The 15,008-nt window shown below is 53.4% G+C and overlaps 1 protein-coding gene across 1 annotated transcript in view; it reads left to right on the forward strand.

Moving 5' to 3' along the window:
- Positions 1-14,603, forward strand: part of LOC144738410 (amyloid-beta A4 protein-like) — a 34,575-nt gene extending 19,972 nt beyond the window's left edge. The window contains 8 exon segments of the mRNA XM_078621443.1: positions 528-689; positions 4,094-4,222; positions 4,486-4,588; positions 7,084-7,428; positions 8,901-8,969; positions 9,123-9,268; positions 9,516-9,731; positions 11,017-14,603. Coding sequence (XP_078477569.1) covers positions 528-689; positions 4,094-4,222; positions 4,486-4,588; positions 7,084-7,428; positions 8,901-8,969; positions 9,123-9,268; positions 9,516-9,731; positions 11,017-11,118 — 1,272 coding nt within the window. The 3' untranslated portion in view covers positions 11,119-14,603.
- The last annotated feature ends 405 nt before the right edge of the window (positions 14,604-15,008 follow it).

The raw sequence follows: 15,008 nt of genomic DNA on the forward strand, positions 1-15,008 counted from the left end.
CATCGAGCATGGGGGGAGCGTGTGGGGGAAGCGTGTGGGGGAGGCGAGTGTGGGGGGTGGCGACTGTGGGGGGATGCATGTTGGGGGGGCGAGTGTGGGGGGGGGAGTGTGAGGGGGGGTTCTCTGCTGTGGAGTGAATGGTGTTGACACATTAACCAGTTGACCCATTGACCCGTCTACCTATTGACACATTGAACCTTTGATCCATTAATCTTTGATCCGTTGCCCGACTGACACATTGACCTGTCTACCTGACCCATCAGGGGTGTTGAGTCGGCTCCGCGTCGACCGCACTGGCATGGTGGGCGCGTTGAGTCGCCTAGCCAGCTGTGCCGGGTTGCTACAGGTCAAGTCAACAGTGGCACCTTGACAGGGCAGTGGGGTCACATCCAGTCGATCCGTCAAGCCGTTGCCTGGTGACTGGTTGAGTGGTTGACTGGTTGAGTGGTTGACTGGTTGAGTGGTTGACTGGTTGAGTGGTTGACTGGTTGAGTGGTTGACTGGTTGTTGTTGTTGCCGTTGTTAAGCGGTTCCAGCTGGAGGTGTCCCGCATGGACCGTGCGTACGCCCAGCGCAGGCAGCTGCTGCTGCAGGGCCATGCGCGGCGCGCCCAGCAGGCGCTGAGCGACCGCCGCAGGGCGGCACTGGAGGAGCTGCTGGGCACGGTGCAGGGGGATCACGAGACGCGGGTAGCCACCACCACCTACTAGTAGTACTACTAGTATTACTACCACACAGATCCCCATAGACTCACCACACAGAGACCCATAGACTCACCACACGGAGACCCATAAACTCACCACATAGATACCTATCGACTCACCACACAGAGACCCATAGACTCGCCACACAGAGACCTATAGACTCATCACACAGAGACCCATAGACTCTCCACACAGATACCCATAGACTCACCAAACAGAGACACATGGACTCACCACACGGAGACCCATAGACTCACCACACAGATACCCATCGACTCACCACACAGAGACCCATAGACTCACCACACAGAGACCTATAGACTCATCACACAGAGACCCATAGACTCATTACACAGAGACCCATAGACTCGCCACACAGATACCCATAGACTCACCACATAGAGACCCATAAACTCGCACACAGAGACCCATACACTCACCACACAGAGACCCATAGACTCGCCACACAGAGATCCACAGACTCATCACACAGAGATTTACAGACTCATCACACAGAGACCTATAGACTCATCGCACAGAGACCCACAGACTCATCACAGAGATCCACAGACTCATCACACAGAGACCTATAGACTCACCACACAGATATCCACAGACTCATCACACAGAGACCTATAGACTCATCACACAGAGACCACAGACTCACCACACAGATATCCATGGACTCACCACACAGAGACCCATAGACGTTGTCCGTGTGTCTCAACGTGTATTTGTGTGTGTGTGTCTCACCATGTGTCTCTGTGTGTGTGTGTGTCACCGTGTGTGTGTGTGTCACGTGTGTGTGTGTGTGTGTGTCACCGTGTGTGTCTCCGTGTGTGTGTGTGTGTCACCGTGTGTGTCACGGTATGTGTCACTGTGTGTGTGTGTCACTGTGTGTGTGTCACCGTGTGTGTGTGTGTCACCGTGTGTGTGTGTCACCGTGTGTGTTTGTGTCACTGTGTGTGTCACCGTGTGTGTGTGTGTCACCGTGTGTGTGTGTGTCACTGTGTGTGTGTGTCACCGTGTGTGTGTGTGTCACCGTGTGTGTGTGTCACCGTGTGTGTGTCACCGTGTGTCACCGTGTGTGTGTGTCACCGTGTGTGTGTGTCACCGTGTGTGTGTGTCACCGTGTGTGTGTGTCACCGTGTGTGTGTGTCACCGTGTGTGTGTGTCACCGTGTGTGTGTCTCCGTGTGTGTGTGTCACCGTGTGTGTCACGGTGTGTGTCACTGTGTGTGTCACTGTGTGTGTGTCACCGTGTGTGTGTGTGTCACCGTGTGTGTTTGTGTCACCGTGTGTGTTTGTGTCACCGTGTGTGTGTGTCACCGTGTGTGTGTGTCACCGTGTGTGTGTGTGTCACGTGTGTGTGTGTGTCACCGTGTGTGTGTGTCACCGTGTGTGTGTCCCCGTGTGTGTCACCGTGTGTCACCGTGTGTGTGTGTCACCGTGTGTGTGTGTCACTGTGTGTGTGTGTGTCACCGTGTGTGTGTGTCACCGTGTGTGTGTCACCGAGTGTGTGTGTGTGTCACCGAGTGTGTGTGTCACTGAGTGTGTCTGTTACCGAGTGTGTGTGTGTGTCACCGAGTGTGTGTGTGTGTGTCACCGAGTGTGTGTGTCACCGTGTGTGTGTGTGTGTCACCGTGTGTGTCACCGTGTGTGTGTCACCATGTGTGTCACCGTGTGTGTGTCACCGTGTGTGTGTGTCACCGTGTGTGTGTGTCATCGTGTGTGTGTGTGTGTCACCATGTGTGTCATCGTGTGTGTGTGTCACCGTGTGTGTGTGTGTCAATGTGGTTTCAGGAAAGGGCGGTCCTGCACAGATGCCATATTTTCTGTCCGTCTGCTACAGCAGAGGTGTAGGGAATTCCAAAAAGACCTACATCTCTGCTTTATTGACCTGGTCAAGGCCTATGATACCATCAGTAGGACTGGGCTCTGGGTTGTTCTTCGTGCTTTCGGAGTCCCTGACCCTCTGCTCACGATCATTAAGGACCTTCATGATGGTGAGCGGGCCCGGGTAAAACTACGTGGCCGGGAGTCGGAGCCTTTCCCTGTACACCTTGGGGTGCGACAGGGATGTCCTCTGGCTCCCACATTATTTAACATCTATTTCGACTGCGTAGTTCGTGAAGCCTTCAATAGCTGTACCGGGGGAATTACCATTTGGTACAGATATAATGGGAGGCTGATCGACGCCCGGGTGCGATCAAGGGATGGCTCCCTATTGGTCAACCACGTTATGTATGCCGATGATTTGGTAATAGCTGCTCATTCAGAAGAGGAGTTGGAGACGCTGCTGCTGAGGCTGGAGTGTGCCACTAAGAGGTGGGGCCTTACCATCAGCCCCACCAAAACTAAGCACCTGCCTGGGTATTTTGTACCATCGGGCACTCCGCCCCCACAACTCCCAATCGGTGATGGGGCAGTTGTGGAGAGAGTAGAGAGTTTCCCATACCTGGGCAGTGTGCTCATGACCAGCTCCAGTTTATCAGCAGAGGTCTCACTCCGAATCAGTCGAGCGGCAATATCTTTTCATCGGTTGCGTAACGCTGTGTGGAAGCTACCTGGTCTGTCGCTCCGCACGAAGCTTCAGGTCTTCTCGGCCACGGTCATTCCCTCCCTTCTCTACGCTTGCGAAACGTGGACCCCCCTAGTGGAGCATCTTCGCCGGTTGGAAACATTTAGGCTGGCCTGCCTACGATCCATCCTGGGTTTGACCAGGCTGGATTGTGTGAGGAGCTCACAAGTCCTTGAAAGATCTGGGCAAAGTCCCATCAGTGAGCTCCTCCGGCAGGCAAGGCTGCGTTGGCTGGGTCATGTAGCCCGCATGCCCAGCCACCGCATGCCTAAACAGCTTTTGTTCGGCCGGATCGAGGGGGCTAAACGGGCGCGGCACGGGCTAGAGAAGAGATGGAGTGATGTGGTACAGGAGGACGTGGAGCTGAGTGGACTTGCCGATGACTGGTACCAGCGGTGTCAAGATCGGCCTCAGTGGAGGAGGCTCGTGAAGGACGCTACTGGGCAGTTGGAGGCAGTCGCCCTCCAACAACAACGGAGGGCGGAGGAGCGACGCTCACAACAACGAGCGGAGCGCCTGGTGGCTAAAGCACAGCAAGTTGGCACAGTAGGGGGCACAGGTGGTGCATCAGCCAGTCATCTCGGTCATCTCGGTCAGTCGACCCGTGGCACCTGGGTCTGCCCCGTGACCTCCTGCCAGCGGGCGTTCGACACTTCACGTGGCCTCAAGGTGCACATGGCCTGGCACAAGCGTCGTGGTGACGTCACCGCCACTTAGTGGCGAATGGCGGTTGTTGTTGTTGTGTGTGTCACCGTGTGTGTGTGTGTCACCGTGTGTGTGTGTCACCGTGTGTGTCACCGTGTGTGTAGCCACACCGCGTGGTGCAGGCTCTCCGGCACTACCTGAAAGCCGAGTCCAAAGACCGCACCCACGCCCTGAGGCACCTCCAGCACACGGCCAGCGTCGACCCCGCAAGGGCACAGGCCATGAAGGCCCAGGTGGGAGATTGGTGGGGGGAGAAGGGAGAGGGGGGAGGGGGCTGGGGGGAGGGGCAGGAGAGGGATAGGGGAGGGAGGGGAAGGGGGGGAGGGTGCAGGGTTGGCGACTTCCTCCAAACTTTGAGGCACAAAAAAATGCCTCTCCCCAATCTCTCTCTAAACTCTCCCCAACCTCTCTCCCTAATCTCTCCCTAATCTCTCTCCAATTTCTCTCTAAACTCTCTCTAATCTCTCTCTAATTCCTCTCTAATCTCTCCGCCCAGGTGGATGCTCACCTGTTGGCTATCGACGAACGAATCAACCAGACCCTGGCGCTGCTGCTGGGACGCCTCCCACCACTCTCCTCCGACATGCAGCGCCAGATCGGTAGTAACACGGCAGTAGTAGTAGTAACACAGTAGTAGTAGTAGTAACACAGTAGTAGTAGTAACACAGTAGTAGTAGTAACACAGTAGTAGTAGTAACCCTAAGTAGTAGTAGTAACACAGTAGTAGTAGTAACACAGCAGTAGTAGTAGTAACACAGCAGTCGTAGTAACACAGTAGTAGTAGTAACACAGCAGTAGTAGTAGTAACACAGTAGTAGTAATAACACAGCAGTAGTAGTAGTAACACAGTAGTAGTAACACAGTAGTAGTAACACAGTAGTAGTAGTAGTAACACAGTAGTAGTAGTAACCCTAAGTAGTAGTAGTAACACAGTAGTAGTAGTAACACAGCAGTAGTAGTAACACAGCAGTAGTAGTAGTAACACAGCAGTAGTAGTAACACAGCAGTAGTAGTAGTAACACAGTAGTAGTAGTAACACAGCAGTAGTAGTAACACAGCAGTAGTAGTAGTAACACAGCAGTAGTAGTAACACAGCAGTAGTAGTAGTAACACAGTAGTAGTAGTAACACAGCAGTAGTAGTAGTAACACAGCAGTAGTAGTAACACAGCAGTAGTAGTAGTAACACAGCAGTAGTAGTAACACAGCAGTAGTAGTAGTAACACAGTAGTAGTAGTAACACAGTAGTAGTAGTAACACAGCAGTAGTAGTAGTAACACAGCAGTAGTAGTAACACAGCAGTAGTAGTAGTAACACAGCAGTCGTAGTAGTAACACAGTAGTAGTAGTAACACAGCAGTAGTAGTAACACAGCAGTAGTAGTAACACAGTAGTAGTAGTAACACAGTAGTAGTAGTAGTAACACAGTAGTAGTAGTAACACAGTAGTAGTAGTAGTAACACACTAGTAGTAACACACTAGTAGTAACACAGTAGTAGTAGTAGTAACACAGTAGTAGTAACAGTAGTAGTAGTAGTAACACAGTAGTAGTAGTAGTAACACAGTAGTAGTAGTAGTAACACAGTAGTAGTAGTAACACAGTAGTAGTAACAACACAGTAGTAGTAGTAGTAACACAGTAGTAGTAACACAGTAGTAGTAGTAACACAGTAGTAGTAGTCGTAACGTAGTAGTAGTAACACAGTAGTAGTAGTAACACAGTAGTAGTAACACGGCAGTAGTAGTAGTAACACAGTAGTAGTAGTAGTAACACAGTAGTAGTAACACAGCAGTAGTAGTAACACAGTAGTAGTAGTAACACAGTAGTAGTAGTAACACAGTAGTAGTAGTAACACAGTAGTAGTAACACAGCAGTAGTAGTAACACAGTAGTAGTAGTAACACAGTAGTAGTAGTAGTAACACAGTAGTAGTAGTAACACAGTAGTAGTAGTAACACAGTAGTAGTAGTAGTAACACAGTAGTAGTAATAACACAGTAGTAGTAGTAACACAGTAGTAGTAACACAGCAGTAGTAGTAGTAACACAGTAGTAGTAGTAGTAACACAGTAGTAGTAACACAGCAGTAGTAGTAACACAGTAGTAGTAGTAACACAGTAGTAGTAGTAACACAGTAGTAGTAACACAGTAGTAGTAGTAACACAGTAGTAGTAGTAACACAGTAGTAGTAGTAACACAGTAGTAGTAGTAACAGTAGTAGTAGTAACACAGTAGTAGTAACACAGCAGTAGTAGTAGTAACACAGTAGTAGTCGTAACGTAGTAGTAGTAACACAGCAGTAGTAGTAGTAACACAGTAGTAGTAGTCGTAACGTAGTAGTAGTAACAGTAGTAGTAGTAACACAGTAGTAGTAGTAGTAGTAACACAGTAGTAGTCGTAACGTAGTAGTAGTAACACGACAGTAGTAGTAGTAACACAGTAGTAGTAGTAACACAGCAGTAGTAGTAGTAACACAGTAGTAGTAGTAACACAGCAGTAGTAGTAACACAGCAGTAGTAGTAGTAACACAGTAGTAGTAGTAGTAACACAGCAGTAGTAGTAGTAACACAGTAGTAGTAACACAGCAGTAGTAGTAGTAACACAGTAGTAGTCGTAACGTAGTAGTAGTAACACAGCAGTAGTAGTAGTAACGCAGTAGTAGTAACACAGTAGTAGTAGTAACACAGTAGTAGTAGTAACACAGTAGTAGTAGTAACACAGTAGTAGTAGTAACACAGCAGTAGTAGCAACACAGCAGTAGTAACACGGTAGTAGTAGTAGTGACACAACGACCACCACAACGCTTGTGCCAGGCTAGGTGCACGAGGAGGAGGTCACGTGACAGACCCAGCAGGTGCCATGGGTTACATTTCTGTGCCAGGCGAGATGCTGATTCACCACATGTGCCCCCTACTGTGCCAACTCACTTCGATTTATCTACCCAGTGCTCCACCTCATCACCCCCTCACCACATCCTCACCACCACCTACTCACCACCTCCTCCTCATCCACCTCCTCACCACCACCTCCCCCTCACACCACCTCCTCACCACCACCTCACCACCTCCCCCTCTCTTTCCCCCCCCCTCTCTCCCCACAGCGGCCGCTCTCTCCCCACTGCACGAGACCCAACAACAGCAGCAGCAGCGACACAAACAACACAAACAGCACAAACAACAACAACAACAGCAGCAGGCAGAGATACCCCTGCCTGCCGGTCGCCGTGGCTACGGGAGGGACGCCCTGCCTCTGCCTCCCTCTCCTCCCTCCGCCTCTCCCTCCCCCTCCTTCTCCCTGCTCCCCCTGGCCGCCTCCACCTCTGGCCCCCCTCCTCCCCCTCCTCCTCCTCCTCCACCTCCTCCCCCACCTCCTGCTCAAGCAGCGCCCACTCTGCTGCCCACCTCGTCACGGATCGGACAACCCGTGGCTCCAACTCGCTACGCAGGTACGGGACGGAATCACGGAGGGTTCGTGTGGCTGGGTTCACGGTGGTCGTGTGGCTGGGGTCACTGTGGCCGTGTGGCCGTGTTCACGGTGGCCGTGTGGCCGGGTTCACGGTGGCCGTGTGGCCGGGTTCAAGATGGCCGTGTGGCCGGGTTCAAGATGGTCGTGTGGCCGGGGTCACGGTCGTGTGGCCGGGGTCACGGTGGTCGTGTGGCCGGGGTCACGGTGGTCGTGTGGCCGGGGTCACGGTGGTCATGTGGCTGGGTTCACGGTGACCGTGTGGCCGGGTTCACTGTGGTCGTGTGGCTGGGTTCACGGTGGTCGTGTCTCTGGGTTCATGGTGGTCGTGTGGCCGGGGTCACGGTGGCCGTGTGGCCGGGTTCACGGTGGCCGGGTTCACGGTGGCCGTGTTCACGGTGGTCGTGTGGCCGGGTTCAAGATGGTCGTGTGGCCGGGGTCACGGTGGTCGTGTGGCCGGGTTCACGGTGGCCGTGTGGCCGTGTTCACGGTGGCCGTGTGGCCGGGGTCACGGTGGCCGTGTGGACGGCGTCACGATGGCCGTGTGGCCGGGTTCACGGTGGCCGTGTGGCCGGGTTCACGGTGGTCGTGTGGCCGTGTTTACGGTGGTCGTGTGGCCGGGTTCACGGTGGCCGTGTGGCCGCGTTCAAGATGGTCGTGTGGCCGGGGTCACGGTGGTCGTGTGGCCGGGGTCACGGTGGTCGTGTGGCCGGATTCAGACTCTGCTTTCTCGACAGACCTGTTCTCCACCTGAAGACTGTTGCTTGCGTTGTGGCCGAAACGTTGTGAGAATTATTTTATTATGTTTTCTTTTTATTGTTTTATTATTTTCCTTCTACGTGACTTTACCGAAAGAACCAAGAAGAGGGTTCAAGGTGGTCGTGTGGCCGGGTTCACGGTGGCCGTGTCTCTGGGTTCATGGTGGTCGTGTGACCGGGTTCAAGGTGGTCGTGTGGCCGGGTTCACGGTGGTCGTGTGGCCAGGGTCACGGTGGTCGTGTGGCCGGGGTCACGGCGGTCGTGTGGCCGGGGTCACGGTGGTCGTGTGGCCGGGGTCACGGTGGTCGTGTGGCCGGGGTCACGGTGGCCGTGTGGCCGGGTTCACGGTGGCCGTGTGGCCGGGTTCACGGTGGTCGTGTGGCCGGGGTCACGGCGGTCGTGTGGCCGGGTTCACGGCGGTCGTGTGGCCGGGGTCACGGTGGTCGTGTGGCCGGGGTCACGGTGGTCGTGTGGCCGGGGTCACGGTGGCCGTGTGGCCGGGTTCACGGTGGTCGTGTGGCCGGGGTCATGGTGGTCGTGTGGCCGGGGTCACGGTGGCCGTGTGGCCGGGTTCACGGTGGCCGTGTGGCCGGGGTCACGGTGGCCGTGTGGCCGGGTTCACGGTGGCCGTGTGGCCGGGTTCACGGTGGCCGTGTGGCTGGGTTCACGGTGGCTGTGTCATTCTTTCTCTGTGTAGGGAGCCAGAAGTCATCGAAATACAACCCTGGCCACAGGACCATTCCAGATAAATCCAGCTACACACATGGTGAGTCTGTGGGTCTCTGTGTGGTGAGTCTATGGGTGTCAGTGTGGTGAGTCTATATGTCTCTGTGGTGAGTCGGTGGGTCTGATGAGGGGGTGGGTGGGTGAGTCGGTGGGTGAGTTGAATCCATGGGTCCTCTCTGCATGGTGAGTCCAGGCCTCGTGGAGGAGGAGGAGGTGGATGACCAGGAGGAGGAGGAGTACCTGGAGATCCTCACCAACGAGATTCTGGTCAAGGCTCCCCCTCTGGGCTCCAAGGGGACTCAACAGGACTCGGCTGTCTACCAACTCCCGCAAAAGATGGTGAGGTCATCGTCGTCGTTGGCATCATCCTCAGATAATATCGGCATCGGCTGATAGCGGCAGCTGTTATGAGACAGGGAACCGGTTCCCATAGGAAGTCTATAGGCCATGTTAAGAGATAGGGAACCGGTTCCCTATCTCTTAACATGGGACAGTGTTAAGAGATAGGGAACCGGTTCCCATAGGAATTATATGGGCCATGTTAAGAGATAGGGAATCTGAGAATCCAACTCCCCCTCCCCCGTAGATGCGTGGTGGGCGTCAGCACGGTGGCGAAGGCGGCGGTGAGGATGACGACGATGGTGAGGAGGATGAGGGGGAGGGGCTGGTGAACCGCGGGGCCCTGGTGGGACTCCTGGCCGGGGCTTCGATCGTCGCGGCCGCCATCGTCCTGTCGCTGGCCGTGCTGCGGCGCAAGCAGCAGCAGCAACAGCACGCCAGCATCAGCCACGGCGTCGTAGAGGTGAGTGGGTGAGTGTGTGGGTGGGTGTGTGGGTGGGTGAATGGGTGGGTGGGTGTGGGTGAGTGTGGGTGTGTGGGTGAGTGGGTGGGTGAGTTGGTGGGTGGGTGCGTGGGTGGGTGGGTGGGTGAGTGAGTGAGTGGGTGGGTGGGTGAGTGAGTGGGTGGGTGAGTTGGTGGGTGGGTGCGTGGGTGGGTGAGTGGATGACTAACTGAGTGGGTAAGTGGGTGGGTGGTTTGGTTGGTTGATGAGTGAATGGGTAGGTGGGTGTGTGGGTTGGTGGGTGGGTGAGTAACTGGGTGGGTAGATGAGTGGGTGGATGAGTGTGAGTGGAGTGAGGAAGTGTTGAGGAGGAGGTGGTGAGGAAGAGCACTGGGCAGCTAAAAAAAAGCCAGTTTGCATAGGGGGCACATGTGGTGAATCTGCACCTAGCCTGGCACCGCAATGCAGCCCATGGCACCTGCTGGGTCTGTCCCGTGACCTCCTCGTGCACCTAGCCTGGCACAGCCATGCAACTCATGGCACCTGCTGGGTCTGCCCCGTGACCTCCTGGTGCACCTAGCCTGGCACAGCAGTGCAACCCATGGCACCTCCTGGGTCTGTCCCGTGACCTCCTCCTGGTGCACCTAGCCTGGCACAGCAGTGCAACTCATGGCACCTGCTAGGTCTGTCCCATGACCTCCTGGTGCACCTAGCTTGGCACGGGCGCCGTGGCGACGTCATTGTCACTTAGTGGCGAATAGCGGCAGTTGTTAATGGGGAGTGGCGGGGCAGCGGTTAGCACCGTGGTGCCTTAATAAATTAATTGTTACACTGCTGCTCGTTAACAGCACTTGCCCCAGTGGCCTGGGGCAACTTTGTTTGAGGGGTTGTGATGATGATGGTGGTTGTGGTGGTGGCGATGGTGACTGTGGTGATGTTGGTGGTGATGATAGTGGTGGTGACGGTGGTTATTGCGATGGTGATGATGGTGATGGTGGTGATCGTGGCGGTGGTGATGGTATTGAAAGTGGTGATGTTGGTGATGGTGGTGATGTTGGTGGTGGTAGTGGTGATGATGATAGTGGTGGTGACGGTGGTGACTGTAATGATGGTGATGATGGTCATGGTGGTGATGGTATTGACAGTGGTGATGTTGATGATGATGTTGGTAGTGGTGGTGATGGTGATGATTATGGTGACGGTGATGATTATGGTGATGATGATTATGGTGATGATGGTGACGATGGTGGGGATGGTATTGACGGTGGTGATGATGGTCATGGTGGTGATGGTGGTGATGCTGCAGGTTGATGCTGCTCTAAGCCCAGAAGAGCGCCATCTGAACAAGATGCAGCAGAATGGATACGAGAATCCAACGTACAAGTACTTCGAGCAGATGCACATCTAGTGCTGAGGTTACACTACAGTATACCCTACACTACCATACACTACGCTACTGTACACTACACTATACACTACGCTACCATACACTACGCTACGATACACTCCTCTACCGTACAGTACTATGCACAACTATACACTACACTATTATACACTACACTATACGCTGCACTACACTACTATACATGACTATACACTACTATACACTGCACCATACACTAAACTATACACTACCACTACCCTAGACACTACTATACACTACACTAAACTATACACGACACTAAACTATACACGACACTATACAGCACTACTTTACACTACACTATACACTACTACGCACTACACTACCACACACTCCATACTACACTGCGCTAGACATTCCCCACTATAGATACGCCCCCCGCACACCCCACTCTATATAAATATAAACTCTGTCCACATCGCCCTCTCTCTCGCTGGGTGTCACATCCACGGTTTTAGTGGTCCATGGTGAGAGCCTCCACGCAGTGGTGAGGTGGTGAGTCTACACACAGTGGTGAGGTGGTGAGTCTCTACACAGTGGTGAGGTGGTGAGTCTCTCCACAGTGGTGAGAGTCGAGACAATGGTGTCTGCACACTAATCTCCCCTGGCTAGATGAATAGTGAATCTCAGTGGGGTCTCTCTCCCCTGGCTAGATGAATAGTGAATCTCAGTGGGGTGGCTCTCCCCTGGCTAGATGAATAGTGAATCTCAGTAGGGTGGCTCTCTCCTGGCTAGATGAATAGTGAATCTCAGTGGGGTCACTCTCCCCTGGCTAGATGAATAGTGAATCTCAGTGGGGTGGCTCTCCCCTGGCTAGATGAATAGTGAATCTCAGTGGGGTGGCTCTCCCCTGGCTAGATGAATAGTGAATCTCAGTGGGGTGGCTCTCCCCTGGCTAGATGAATAGTGAATCTCAGTAGGGTGGCTCTCTCCTGGCTAGATGAATAGTGAATCTCAGTGGGGTCACTCTCCCCTGGCTAGATGAATAGTGAATCTCAGTGGGGTGACTCTCCCCTGGCTAGATGAATAGTGAATCTCAGTGGGGTGGCTCTCCCCTGGCTAGATGAATAGTGAATTTCAGTGGGATCACTCTCTCCTGGCTAGATGAATAGTGAGTCTCAGTGGGGTCACTCCCCTGGCTAGATGAATAGTGAATCTCAGTGGGGTCACTCTCCCCTGGCTAGATGAATAGTGAATCTCAGTGGGGTGGCTCTCCCCTGGCTAGATGAATAGTGAATCTCAGTGGGGTGGCTCTCCCCTGGCTAGATGAATAGTGAATCTCAGTGGGGTCACTTTCCCCTGGCTAGATGAATAGTGAATCTCAGTGGGGTGGCTCTCTCCTGGCTAGATGAATAGTGAATCTCAGTGGGGTGGCTCTCCCCTGGCTAGATGAATAGTGAATTAATAGTTAATGACACTGCTTTATTTATTTGCGTTGTTCACTGCTCTGTCGGTGTCACTAACCGCCCTGCTCACTCTAGCCGTCCGTGTGGTTTTTTTTATATATAAAACAAATGAGGCGAGAAAAAGAATGATACGCACACGCGTGTTCACGGGCACACGCGTGTTCACGGGCACACGTACACATACACCCGCACACGCGTACGAGTGTGTGTGTACATGTGGTGTACGTGTGTGTGTACCTATGCTATCACCTGTGTATACGTGCTGTTAACTTGTAACCATGATGTTAGACGTTGTCGTTAGGTGATGGTCATGATGATGATGATGATTGCGCTGATCGTAATGGTGATTTTGATGATGATTATGGTTATGACGGGAAGAGATTGCATCCTGAGAGTGGTCAGATGGTCTCTAGAGCCCGCGTCTGTAGACCATGACTCTCTAGACTGCGAGTCTCTAGACCATGACTTTCTCGACTCCCGGGTCTTTTAGACCAGGGGTGGGGAACCTTTTTTCTGCCAAGGGCCATTTGGATATGTATAACATCATTCGCGGGCCATACAAAATTATCAACTTAAAAATTAGCCTGTTATGTATGGTCAAAGATTTAATTAACTCGCCCCTAATGTGATGGCTGGAACTGCTTCTCTTTGGCGAGGCGTGTGATGTTAGCTGGTATTGATGATGTTGCTACTGGCAACTGCTTTTCCAGGTTTGCTCCGAGATTTATTGAATTTTGAGTCCCGCCTGTGGTTGCCTTGGCAGGGTCAGATTAAATGATTTTGCAGGCCTTATACGGCCCGCGGGCCGGACGTTCCCCACCCCTGTTCTAGACCATGACTCGACCCCTGGGTCTCTAGACCCCTGGGTCTGTAGACCCCTGGGTGCGTGGTGTGTGCTGGGTGTGTGTGTGTGTATTGAGTTTAGTACTCGAGTGAGTATTCTGCATATACTGCATGTAATTAGCGCTACTGGTTGGTAAAAGAGGTTGCGAGATTAGGATTGGAGGTGGAGGAGGAATTGGAGGATGAGGTGGAGGAATAATAGGAGGTGGAGGAATAGGAGAAGGTGGTGGAGGAATAGGAGGTTCGAGTAGAGTCTTCGTCGTTGAAACCTCACCGAGTCCCCTTCACAACCACGACACAGACTGGGCGCTCGCGAGTGAACCTAAGGGGGGGGGGGGAGGAGGGGGGGATGGCGGGTCTGTATGGGATGATGAGGTAGAGGGATCTGTAGGTGATGAGGTAGATGGGGTGGTGAGGTAGTTGTGAGGTCGAAGGGGTGGTGAGGTAGTGGTGAGTTAGAGAGTGGTAAGATAGTGGAGAGATAGACGGAGTGGTGAGGTAGTGATGAGGTAGACGGAGTGGTGAGGTAGTGGTGAGGTAGAGAGTGGTAAGATAGTGGAGAGGTAGACGGAGTGGTGAGGTAGACGGGGTGGTGAGGTAGACGGGGTGGTGAGGTAGACGGAGTGGTGAGGTAGACGGAGTGGTAAGATAGATGGGGTGGTGAGGTAGATGGAGTGGTGAGGTAGATGGAGTGGTGAGGTAGACGGAGTGGTGAGTTAGAGAGTGGTAAGATAGTGGTGAGGTAGACGGGGTGGTGAGGTAGACGGAGTGGTGAGGTAGACGGAGTGGTGAGGTAGTGATGAGGTAGACGGAGTGGTGAGGTAGAGAGAGGTGAGGTAGTGGTGAGGTAGAGAGTGGTAAGATAGTGGTGAGGTAGACGGGGTGGTGAGGTAGACGGAGTGGTGAGGTAGAGTGGTGAGGTAGAGAGTGGTGAGCTAGAGAGTGGTAAGATAGTGGTGAGGTAGACGGGATGGTGAGGTAGACGGAGTAGTGAGGTAGACGGAGTGGTGAGGTAGTGGTGAGGTAGGGAGTGGTGAGGTAGTGGTGAGGTAGAGAGTGGTAAGATAGTGGTGAGGTAGACGGAGTGGTGAGGTAGACGGAGTGGTGAGGTAGTGGTGAGGTAGAGAGTGGTAAGATAGTGGTGAGGTAGACGGAGTGGTGAGGTAGACGGAGTGGTGAGGTAGACGGAGTGGTGAGGTAGACGGAGTGGTGAGGTAGACGGAGTGGTGAGGTAGAGAGTGGTAAGATAGTGGTGAGGTAGACGGAGTGGTGAGGTAGACGGGGTGGTGAGGTAGACGGAGTGGTGAGGTAGACGGAGTGGTGAGGTAGACGGAGTGGTGAGGTAGACGGAGTGGTGAGGTAGACGGAGTGGTGAGGTAGACGGAGTGGTGAGGTAGACGGAGTGGTGAGGTAGACGGAGTGGTGAGGTAGTGGTGAGGTAGAGAGTGGTAAGATAGTGGTGAGGTAGACGGAGTGGTGAGGTAGACGGAGTGGTGAGGTAGACGGAGTGGTGAGGTAGACGGAGTGGTGAGGTAGACGGAGTGGTGAGGTAGACGGAGTGGTGAGGTAGTGGTGAGGTAGAGAGTGGTAAGATAGTGGTGAGGTAGACGGAGTGGTGAGGTAGTG

Source organism: Lampetra planeri, chromosome 82 (genome assembly GCF_965212315.1).
Source record: "Lampetra planeri chromosome 82, kcLamPlan1.2.h2, whole genome shotgun sequence".
Taxonomy (NCBI): domain Eukaryota; kingdom Metazoa; phylum Chordata; class Hyperoartia; order Petromyzontiformes; family Petromyzontidae; genus Lampetra; species Lampetra planeri.